At 38.4% G+C, this 9,472-nt stretch overlaps 3 protein-coding genes across 6 annotated transcripts; 2 read left to right on the top strand and 1 right to left on the bottom strand.

Annotated features, from left to right (window-relative positions):
* Positions 1-350: 350 nt before the first annotated feature.
* On the top strand, positions 351-4,187 carry LOC111460223. The gene is made up of 3 exons (XM_023103374.1): positions 351-823; positions 2,596-3,265; positions 3,359-4,187. The coding sequence occupies exons 2-3, from the start codon at positions 2,658-2,660 to the stop codon at positions 4,068-4,070; spliced, it is 1,320 nt and encodes a 439-aa protein (XP_022959142.1). The 5' UTR covers positions 351-823; positions 2,596-2,657; the 3' UTR covers positions 4,071-4,187.
* Positions 4,188-4,431: 244 nt separating this feature from the next.
* On the bottom strand, positions 4,432-6,781 carry LOC111460224 (tubulin-folding cofactor A). Of its 4 annotated transcripts, none has more exons than XM_023103378.1 (5): positions 6,616-6,768; positions 5,954-6,069; positions 5,305-5,463; positions 4,834-4,920; positions 4,432-4,709 (listed from the first exon to the last, which is right to left on the bottom strand). In XM_023103378.1, the coding sequence occupies exons 3-5, from the start codon at positions 5,455-5,457 to the stop codon at positions 4,608-4,610; spliced, it is 342 nt and encodes a 113-aa protein (XP_022959146.1). In that variant the 5' UTR covers positions 5,458-5,463; positions 5,954-6,069; positions 6,616-6,768; the 3' UTR covers positions 4,432-4,607. The 4 variants fall into 4 exon arrangements, with proteins under 4 accessions (XP_022959146.1, XP_022959145.1, XP_022959143.1 ...); XM_023103377.1 differs by having other exon boundaries at positions 5,954-6,101; positions 6,616-6,767; XM_023103375.1 differs by lacking the exon at positions 5,954-6,069 and having other exon boundaries at positions 6,616-6,781.
* An 811-nt stretch (positions 6,782-7,592) lies between these two features.
* On the top strand, positions 7,593-9,311 carry LOC111460029 (aspartic proteinase CDR1-like). Its single transcript, XM_023103106.1, has 2 exons — positions 7,593-8,403; positions 8,825-9,311. The coding sequence occupies exons 1-2, from the start codon at positions 7,593-7,595 to the stop codon at positions 9,307-9,309; spliced, it is 1,296 nt and encodes a 431-aa protein (XP_022958874.1). The 3' UTR covers positions 9,310-9,311.
* The last annotated feature ends 161 nt before the right edge of the window (positions 9,312-9,472 follow it).

The following is a 9,472-nucleotide window of genomic DNA, read 5'->3' as shown; positions in this document are numbered from 1 at the left end:
AAAAAAAAAAAAAAAAAAAAAAAAAAAAAAAAAAAAAAAAAAAAACATCAAGTCAAACATGTTTATTTTTTTTTTAAAGGTTCTTTCGACAAAGACCCATAATTTCATATATTTAGAGCTAATCCCATTAGAATTTGATCTCCATTCATGGAAAAATTTGTAAAATGATAAATAGTTGAGAGGATGAAGTCAGGGCACACGTATTTTTCAATCTCTTCTTTAATATTTTCGTTTTGGATTACAATATTATTGTTTTTTGTTCATAATTTAATGAATTATGAACGAATGTTGTTGTTCTCTGATTACCCTAATTGGTTACAGCTGTTTCCACGATTTCTGTGTCTATCGCTTTTTTGCCCCCCGCCCACTATTTCTCTCTTCCTTCCTACCGTCACTCATCTTCAAACTCCAAATCAAAGTCAAAATTTCGCATCCAAATTTCACTTTCTTTTTTGGATCTTTCTCAAAATTTCACCGCAAACAAACCCCCCCCCCCACCCCTTAAATTTCTCCGCCTATTTCGTGACAAATAGTGTAGAGTTAAGAGGAACAGGGAGTTTTTTCTTGGCGGCCTCGTGATCTGTGAAGTCTCTACGTGATATTCAAGACTTTTGTTGCTATCGGGATTTGGGTTTTTCTTTTTCTAAAAGCTCGTTGTTAGATCTCTAAAAACATTCATCCTTTCACATTTAGAGGGAAAATTAGAAGTGGGATTTGATTTTTGGGTGAAATGTTGCTGTTCTTCTTGTTCTTCAGGGATTCTGCCTGCTCTGCTTTCTGTGGAGCACTACAGTTCTGTTTCTACTTGGCAACTAATCACAAGGTAAGTAGAATCCAAGTCATTGCAGTTTGATTTTTCCCTTGGTTTATTAGGATTGGTTTATCTTTGTTGCTGATTTCTTCTGGTTTTCTTTTGAGATGAAATTACTTACCTAATGAATCTTTGCGTGGGTTGGTTCTTTTGGTTTCTGCTTTACTTGTTGGAAGTATTATGTGGGTTTGTGTTCCTGACTCTGAATTTGGCGGTGAGATCCGGAGAACGAAACCTTCTTTATAAGGGTGTGTAACACGTTTTAAAGCCGTGAGCTGGATTGACAGCAATACGTAACGGGCCAAAGCGGATAGTATCTATTAGCCTTGGGCTTGGACTGTTACAAATGGTATTAGAGATAGACACGGGGCAGTGTACTAGCAAGGACGCTGGGCCTCCAAGGGAGGTGGATTGTGAGATCTCATATCGGTTGGAGAGAGGAGCAAAACATTCCTTATAAGAGTGTGGAAACCTCTTCCTAGTTGACGCGTTTTAAAACCTTGAGGAAAAGTCCAAAGAGGACAATATCTGCTAGCGATAGACTTGGATTGTTTCATTCGCTCGGTTGAGTTGTTTTTGCTTGAATGAGTCGAGATCCATAAATGGATATTCACTCATTTGTTTGCCATAAATGAATGTTCACTCATTTGTTTGCTTTGCCTGTTGTTCATCCCAATTGTGTTTGTTTGACCTTTTCTCTGTTTATCATCAAATTCCCTATAGTTTGCTAAGCTCCATTGGCAACAGTTTTGCCTTTTGTTTTGTGTTCTTTGAAAAGTTGGCCTCTTTGCTGTAAAGCTTCATTGTTTTGTTTTTCAACTTTTCTGAGACACTTTTTGAATATTAATGAATAAGATTTGGCTGGGTTTTTTGTTTTTAAAATGTTTCTTAAAAATGTTAAATGCTTTAAGAATTCCCATCTTCAGTGTTAAATGCTTTTTAAAAGTAATGAATAATTATGCATTTCATTTGTGACTTTATCATGAGAGAATAGTGAAGCAAAAGGAAAAAAAATGGACAGATCGATATCAACTCTTTAGGACGATCTACATTATGGAACACAAATTGTGAGATCCCACGTCGGGTAGAGAGAGGAACGAAACATTCCTTATAAGAGTGTGGAAATATCTCCCTAACATATGCGTTTTAAAATCGTGAAGTTGACGGTGATACGTAACGGGCTAAAGCGGACAATATCTACTAGCGGTATGCTTGGGCTGTTACGTACATAATTTGCAATTGTTTAAGAACCCGAACAATTTCTGAGAAAATGGGGAAATGCAAGAAAGTATGAAACTCATTACAACGTCTCCCAAAGAGATGGGTTGATTTTTAAAAGGCAAAGTAGAAGTTAATTTAATATGCCTTTAACCATATGGTCCGTTATGATCTTAAACTAGAAGTTAATTTAATATGCCTTTGTTTTCCTTCTTAAAGTGTTCTCCTCAGTGTTATTGAGGGTTTGGACTCAAGAATCTCCATGCTAGACAGGCTGTTTAATGCTCCAAATATGCTTATTTATGGGTTAAAGCATCTTACTTTGTTTTCTATCATCATTGTTGTCCCACGAATCAAACGTTATAAACACCTGGTTTGGAATTCAGTTCATCGTCGGTTCTAAACTAGTTTCGTTTATCCTTCAGATGATTCATTCGATAGATCATGTTTGAGTTTTTTAACAAACATATAGAATGAAGTTTCTTTTGATTCATGTTCTGAGTTGAATTTTAACGAGTCTTTCTGGTCTTTTATATGTCATTTTGATTGTTTTTGTGTTGGTTCAGGATACTTGAGCTGGTGGCATTATAAACTATCTATATCAAATGGACAAAAAATTGTGACCCAAATGGATCCTCAGGCTTTTATTAGGTTGTCAATTGGATCTTTGGGATTGAGAATCCCAGGAGCTGCTCTAAACTCTGCAAAACCTGGAGTCAATGCTTTCTCTGCACCGTGTTCGTGTGAAATTCGTCTTCGGGGTTTCCCTGTGCAGACGTCTTCAATCCCGCTTCTCCCGTCTCCTGAAGCCATACCTGATTCTCATAGCATTGCCTCAAGCTTCTATCTTGAAGAGTCTGATCTGAAAGCATTACTAGCACCTGGCTGCTTCTATAACACTCATGCCTGTCTTGAAATATCTGTCTTCTCTGGAAGGAAGGGATCTCATTGTGGTGTTGGCATCAAGAGGCAGCTGATTGGGACGTTTAAACTGGATGTCGGTCCCGAATGGGGCAATGGGAAGCCAGTCGTTCTTTTCAATGGGTGGATAGGCATTGGCAAAAGCAAGAATGAGAATGGAAGACATGGAGCAGAGCTTCATTTGAGAGTGAAACTTGATCCTGATCCAAGATATGTTTTTCAGTTTGAAGATGTTACGAGGTTAAGCCCGCAAATCGTCCAGCTTCTAGGCTCGATCAAACAGCCGATCTTCAGCTGCAAATTTAGTCGAGACAGGTGATGCAACTCATGCAACACTAGAACAATAACTTTCTTCTGTTGAACATTTTGTGTTGGACTTCATATTTGACAGTTGAATCAAATTTATAGGGTATCCCAGGTGGATTCATTGAGCAACTATTGGTCAGGGTCAGGTTCTGGTGATGGCTCAGATTGGTTAGGTTCTGGTGATGGCTCGGACCTCAAGGTCGAGCGGAGAGAAAGAAAAGGCTGGAAGGTGAAGATACATGATCTTTCTGGCTCGGCTGTTGCAGCAGCCTTCATAACTACTCCCTTTGTGCCATCAGCAGGTTGCGATTGGGTTGCCAGGTCAAACCCCGGGTCTTGGCTGATTGTTCGTCCTGATGTCTGCATACCTGAAAGTTGGCAGCCATGGGGAAAGCTCGAGGCATGGCGCGAGCGAGGAATTAGAGACACTGTCTGCTGTCGCTTTCACCTTCTCTCCGAAGCTCAAGAGGGAGGGGAACTTCTTATGTCTGAGATCCATATCAATGCTGAGAGAGGTGGGGAGTTCTTCATAGACACTGACAAACAGTTACGAGCAGCAACAGTTCCAATACTGAGCCCGCAGAGCAGCGGAGACTTTGCAGCATTAGGCCAAGTGGTCGGAGGTTTCGTCATGAGTTGTAGAGTACAAGGGGAAGGAAAGAGCAGTAAGCCAATGGTGCAACTCGCCATGCGACATGTTACATGTACAGAGGATGCTGCCATTTTCATGGCACTAGCTGCAGCAGTTGGTCTCAGCATTGAGGCGTGTAGGCCATTCCGAAGGAAGATTAGGAGAGCGTCTCGGCATTCTTGAAGGAAAATGAAGTGTTTGTAAGGTATAATTGATGTGTAGAAACATAAACAAAGATGGGCATACAAATCTGTATGAAATTATCTGTGAAGGCTATAAAATTTAGCATTTTGTACAGTATGTGATTCAAGTTACTTGTGCCGTCTGATTGTCAAGAAAACTCAAAAGAATTGTAATATCTTGAAGTTAATAGCAACCATAGGGTTGAAATCAACAATGCTACTAGGCTTACCCATGGTCGATTCTTACGTAGCACTCGTTCAACGAGCAAATGTGCTTAGGTAGCTGTTATACATACTTTTAATACATTCCTTTTAAATAGGGACAAACACCATCAAAATATTTTAAAATACAACACCCAGCAGAAACAGAAGATTTTAATCTTAAACTTGATGATAGGAGTGAATAACAGGGAATGAAACTCTCCAAAGTATGAACATAGCAACCAAAAGCCGGACAAGAGAAAGTAATATTGCAAAGCAATAGTTTGATTAATAGCTTATCAATATAAAATTCTGTTATTGGTACTTAAGATCACTACTATTCCTCTGTTGTCTTAAGGAAACTTTCGATCTCGGTGATTATGCTCCGAGCATCTTCAAACTCCGGGCCTTTCACTTGTGTTGATTTTTCCAGTTCATCCTGGAGATGAAGAAGTCGATAAGGATTTGTTTTAGTAAACTAACAAAAATTGGGCACGTGCAGATAACCTTCTAGAATCAAGCTCCTCATAAGAGCAAAATAGGGAAGAATGAAAAGCCAATACCAGTGTTCCTTTCAGATCAGCTAAGGCAGCCTCCAGACGCTTGTGACAATCGGGAACCATCATCCTTGATTCAGCCAGCACGTTTTCCTGCTTACAGTGAGAATGCTAACTGTAAAATCATAATAATATATAGACCAATTGAAGAAGAAGATTCATATGATGATAACATTTCATTCAATCTCCATTACCGAAATAACATTTTAGTTGGTCGTTTTGATTTTATAGCTTACAAAACATAAAGTTGAACAGAAATTATGTTCCAAATTTGAGACCATTATTCTTCTCCATTTGTTCAAATCACTCATCTCCACGCTCACAAATTCTATTGTTCATATTGTGTAATGTTGAACAAGTCAGTCTAAAAAGTCTTCTTTAAGATATTCACCGATGGCACAAATAAAACCACAAGCAATCAAGCCAACAATAATCGTACAAACTTTTGATTATTAAGAATGCAAGCCATTTACGTACCTGTTGCTTAAGGTCATAAGGGTCAGCACCTTTTTCTTTCATGTCAGCTGTTTTGGCAGCTTCTCTCTCGACCTCCTTCTCGTAAGAATGCAACTCCTTGATAATGCGTTTGCAGGTTGCTGTCTTAATCTTCAGGTTCTTTACTGTAGCCATACTGTCCTATCATCAGAAGAATTTATCGTGGATTTGTAATCCACAAACCTCTTATAGGGGGGTCAAAACTCGAAATGGTTAAACAGAGAAGACTTTGCTTCTCACAAAAGCATGAAAATTGGAACTCCAAAAAGCATAATGGCACAAATTTGATTTACACGGTTAAACAAAGTTCATTACAAATTATTGTTATCAATTTCTTGTAGTTAAGTTGTTAAAGTTCGTTAGGGGTCGTGTGAATTCATGGTAATTAATCAGTAATACATTCTTTCCTCTTCTTAAACCCTAAGATGCTATCAGAACTTTAGACTCATGGTTTTCAAAGTTTCCTGTATCATGGAGGTAAGCTCTTCTTCAAATTTCTCAGGGGTAATAATGTTCATTCCCACCACACCTCTAAACAAAAAATCATGGTGAAGCTCGTGGATACCAAATTTCTTTAACAGTGAAGATCACTACAATGTCTATGATAAAGTGTCGCCCACATTTTTAATACCCGTAGATGTTCCAAGGAACAATTTCAACCAAGTCAAGGTTTCTCCGGACAAGATTCTTGTTCAAAGAGAGATATGCACTTGATCAATGAGCGTCTTATCAAAATATACAACTAGCCTAGGGGGTAACATTACACAAGACCTGTTATTCTGAAGAAACAGAAGCATTGTTGTAGCTCAGAATCACATAACATATTGATAACATCAATGTTGCTACACACACAAGTTCACGGTCTTAGAAGAACTCCCAACCAGAGCTTTCTAGCCGCACTAGCACTCGGAGTGGCGACAAAAACTCATATATTCAACCTACGCTACGAATTTCAATAAATATCAAGACTTCGATTGCTCATTTCATTTGAAGAGACGATTAAGCCCTAACATAAGCGTAACCACAAAAAGACGTAATCTATCTCAAATCTAAGCAAATCTATAAAAGAAATAGGAGAAGCAGAAACGCATATGAAATCATAGACGATACGCCGCCCAAGATCTAGACACGGCGAAACTAAAAGATGAAGAAGAAAGGCAGAAATGGCTAACAAAGGGGAAACTGGATCGAAGGATCAATGCATGTCGAGATTCAATAGATTGTTACGATCGGAAATCATTGGAGAAGATTGAAAAAGCGCAAAAGCTAGAAAAAGCGAAGGAAAAAACCGACCTGCGCAGGAAGAACTTGATCGTCGACGAAATCTTGAACCAAAATTCTACGGAGTTGGTGGCGAAGAAACCCTGATCTCTTCTTTGGGAGTTGCTTCCTTTTCTATTAGCATATCAATGGAGTTTTCCACCCAAATAATGCGCAGTGCAAAACAAGCCACACGACCCCGCTTTTCGGTCCCAAAAAACGGATTTTTTTAAAGCTAAATTACACTTATTAAATTTTAATTAGTATAGCTATAAAAATTTGTCAATAATTTTATTATTCTAATTAATTTATACTTAATTAATTAATTTTAGTAAATAAATTAAATGGTGTAATAACAAGGTTACTTATAATTAATATTTAATGCAAAAAAAGTTTATTCATGATTAATTAAACTACCTACTAAATAATACTAAATTTAAGGGACTATATTCAATTTCATACTCATTACGAATCTTACGCTTTTACTTCTTAAAAGAGTTTCTATTTGGACGGTGAATTTTAAGATATTAATTTTTGCCTTAAAGTTTTTTCAATAAAAGATAAATGAAAAATTTAACGGAAATGAGAATTAAAATAACAGAGTAAGAGGTAATAACAAAGATAGGGAAGACTTTCTATACTCGTCTCAAATTCGAAACGAAAATAAAACCAATGCTAAAAATATCATATAAAACCTTCTATGGTCGAACAATATTCTAAAAAGCAAGCTAATAACAATAGAAAAGGGCAGGTTTGAATCTTTATATTAACACGAAACTATATTAGGATACAAAACAAACAAACAATTTAACCTTAATATTTCAGAATTTGAAGGAAAAAAAAATGGCAATGTTCATTGAATAATAGAACACCAAGCGTTTTTAATCGTCAAAATTAATTACGATTATAACATTCCTCATCGATTCACTTCCATTTTTGCTGACCCTTCAAGTTTCTCATCTCTATATATTTATTCGAATTCCCCATTCATTTTCATCATCAATTAACCAATGGCAATCATTGTCTCACTGATTTTGTTAATCTCCTCCGCCGCCTCCTCCGCTGCTGCAGACGGTGGCTATGGCTTCTCGGTCGAACTGATCCACCGTGACTTCCTCAAGTTCCCACTTTTCAACGCATCAGAGACACACTACCAACGCATTGCCGACGCTCTCCGTCGCTCCATCAGCCGTGGGACGGTGTCACCGCCAGACACGGGGAAAGCCCCAATATACACGAGCGGAGGCGCGTATGTTGTGAAAATATCCCTCGGAACGCCGCCGTTTTCGATTGTAGCCATTGCTGACACGGGAAGCGACATTATTTGGACTCAGTGCAAACCTTGCCCGAATTGCTACCAGCAAATCGCGCCGATGTTTGATCCGAGTAAATCGTCGACTTACAAGACAGTCTCGTGTTCCTCGCCGACTTGCTCGATTACAGGGCCGGGAAATTCTTGTTCCTCGAATTCCGTGTGCGAGTACTCCATTTCTTACGGCGATGGATCCCACAGCAACGGAGATATTGCCGTTGATACCCTTACAATGGACTCCACCTCCGGCCGCCCCATGGCGTTTCCACGGACTGCCATTGGCTGTGGCCATGACAATGCTGGCTCTTTTGATTCTAAAGTTTCTGGGATTGTTGGGCTCGGTCATGGTTCAGCTTCTCTTGTCCAGCAGATGGGGCCGGCCACTGGCGGAAAATTCTCTTACTGTTTGGCACCCATCGGAAACTCTAACTACTCGAGCTATCTTAACTTCGGCTCTAATGCTATCGTCTCTGGCTCGGGAGCCGTCTCGACTCCAATTTATACCGGCAGTAAATGCAAACGTTTTTTTATTGATAAAATGATTAGTGGGTAGTTAAATGTTGAGTAAAAAAAAATCATGGGTAAAAAAAAATCATAGGTATATAACTAAAAGATTGATAATACTACAGTCATGCTCTTAATTTAATCATTATAGAATGTTTGGACGTTGAGCGAGCAAGTCGTGTGCTCTAGAGAAAAGGAGTTCACTTAGTTTAGGGTTTAAAAATACTTGTAGTGCGCTCCAGAGAAAATGAGCAGACCCGTATTTAGAGTTTAAAAGTGGATAATACTGGTCGTGTGCTCTAGAGAAAAGGAGCTGATGTGGATTTAGGGTTTAAAAGTGGATAATATTATACTTTTACGGTGAGTTCATTCGTTGTATTACGATGAATTGTATAAGTACTAATTAGTTTTTGTTCATGTGTGTAGAAGGCTACTACAAAGTTTTCTACGTGCTGAAAATAGAAGCAATGAGTGTTGGAAGCAACAAATATAATTTTTCAAGCTCTTCACCATTTGGAACAAAGGGGAACATCATTATCGACTCCGGCACGACGCTTACATTCTTACAACCGGACATCTTTGCTAGCTTCTCCGAGGCGATTTCCGAGGTGATGGACCTCAAGTCCACGACTAGTCCAATTCAAACCTTGGAGTTTTGCTATGAGAGCACCACCGACGACTATAAGGTGCCGCCAGTCATAGCGCACTTTAAAGGTGGCAAGGTGAATCTCAAGCGAGAAAACCTGTTCATTAGGGTGGCGGACGACGTCGTTTGCTTGGCATTTGTTGGCAACAGTGAGAAAAACAGCATGCAAATCTACGGCAACATTGCACAGACTAACTTCTTGGTTGGCTATAATATCAAGAAATCGTCTGTTTCTTTCAAGCCAGCAAATTGTGCTGCCTCGTGATTATCATGTTCTTGTTATTATGATTTTCTGTTGTTTGAACGACTTACGTACTTCATTTTAAAGATTAAAATATTTCTCGAGGCTTATTCCTATTAACCTCTAAATATATATATATATATATATATATATATATATATATATATATATATATATATATATATTT

The sequence above is a fragment of the Cucurbita moschata genome, unplaced genomic scaffold (assembly GCF_002738365.1).
Source record: "Cucurbita moschata cultivar Rifu unplaced genomic scaffold, Cmos_1.0 Cmo_Scf00023, whole genome shotgun sequence".
NCBI lineage: Eukaryota > Viridiplantae > Streptophyta > Magnoliopsida > Cucurbitales > Cucurbitaceae > Cucurbita > Cucurbita moschata.
The sequence above is the reverse complement of the archived record's forward strand: the minus strand, read 5'-3'. Positions and strand labels throughout refer to the sequence as shown.

Bases quoted from the DNA above. Each gene is read 5' to 3' on its own strand.
- LOC111460223 (XM_023103374.1), top strand. From the start codon at position 2,658: ATGGATCCTCAGGCTTTTATTAGGTTGTCAATTGGATCTTTGGGATTG. The intron at 3,266-3,358 runs GTGATGCAACTC...TCAAATTTATAG, and splicing joins TGCAAATTTAGTCGAGACAG to GGTATCCCAGGTGGATTCAT.
- LOC111460224 (XM_023103375.1), bottom strand. From the start codon at position 5,457: ATGGCTACAGTAAAGAACCTGAAGATTAAGACAGCAACCTGCAAACGC. The intron at 4,921-5,304 runs GTACGTAAATGG...CACTGTAAGCAG, and splicing joins CTTATGACCTTAAGCAACAG to GAAAACGTGCTGGCTGAATC. The intron at 4,710-4,833 runs GTATTGGCTTTT...CTTCATCTCCAG, and splicing joins CTGATCTGAAAGGAACACTG to GATGAACTGGAAAAATCAAC.
- LOC111460029 (XM_023103106.1), top strand. From the start codon at position 7,593: ATGGCAATCATTGTCTCACTGATTTTGTTAATCTCCTCCGCCGCCTCC. The intron at 8,404-8,824 runs GTAAATGCAAAC...TCATGTGTGTAG, and splicing joins GACTCCAATTTATACCGGCA to AAGGCTACTACAAAGTTTTC.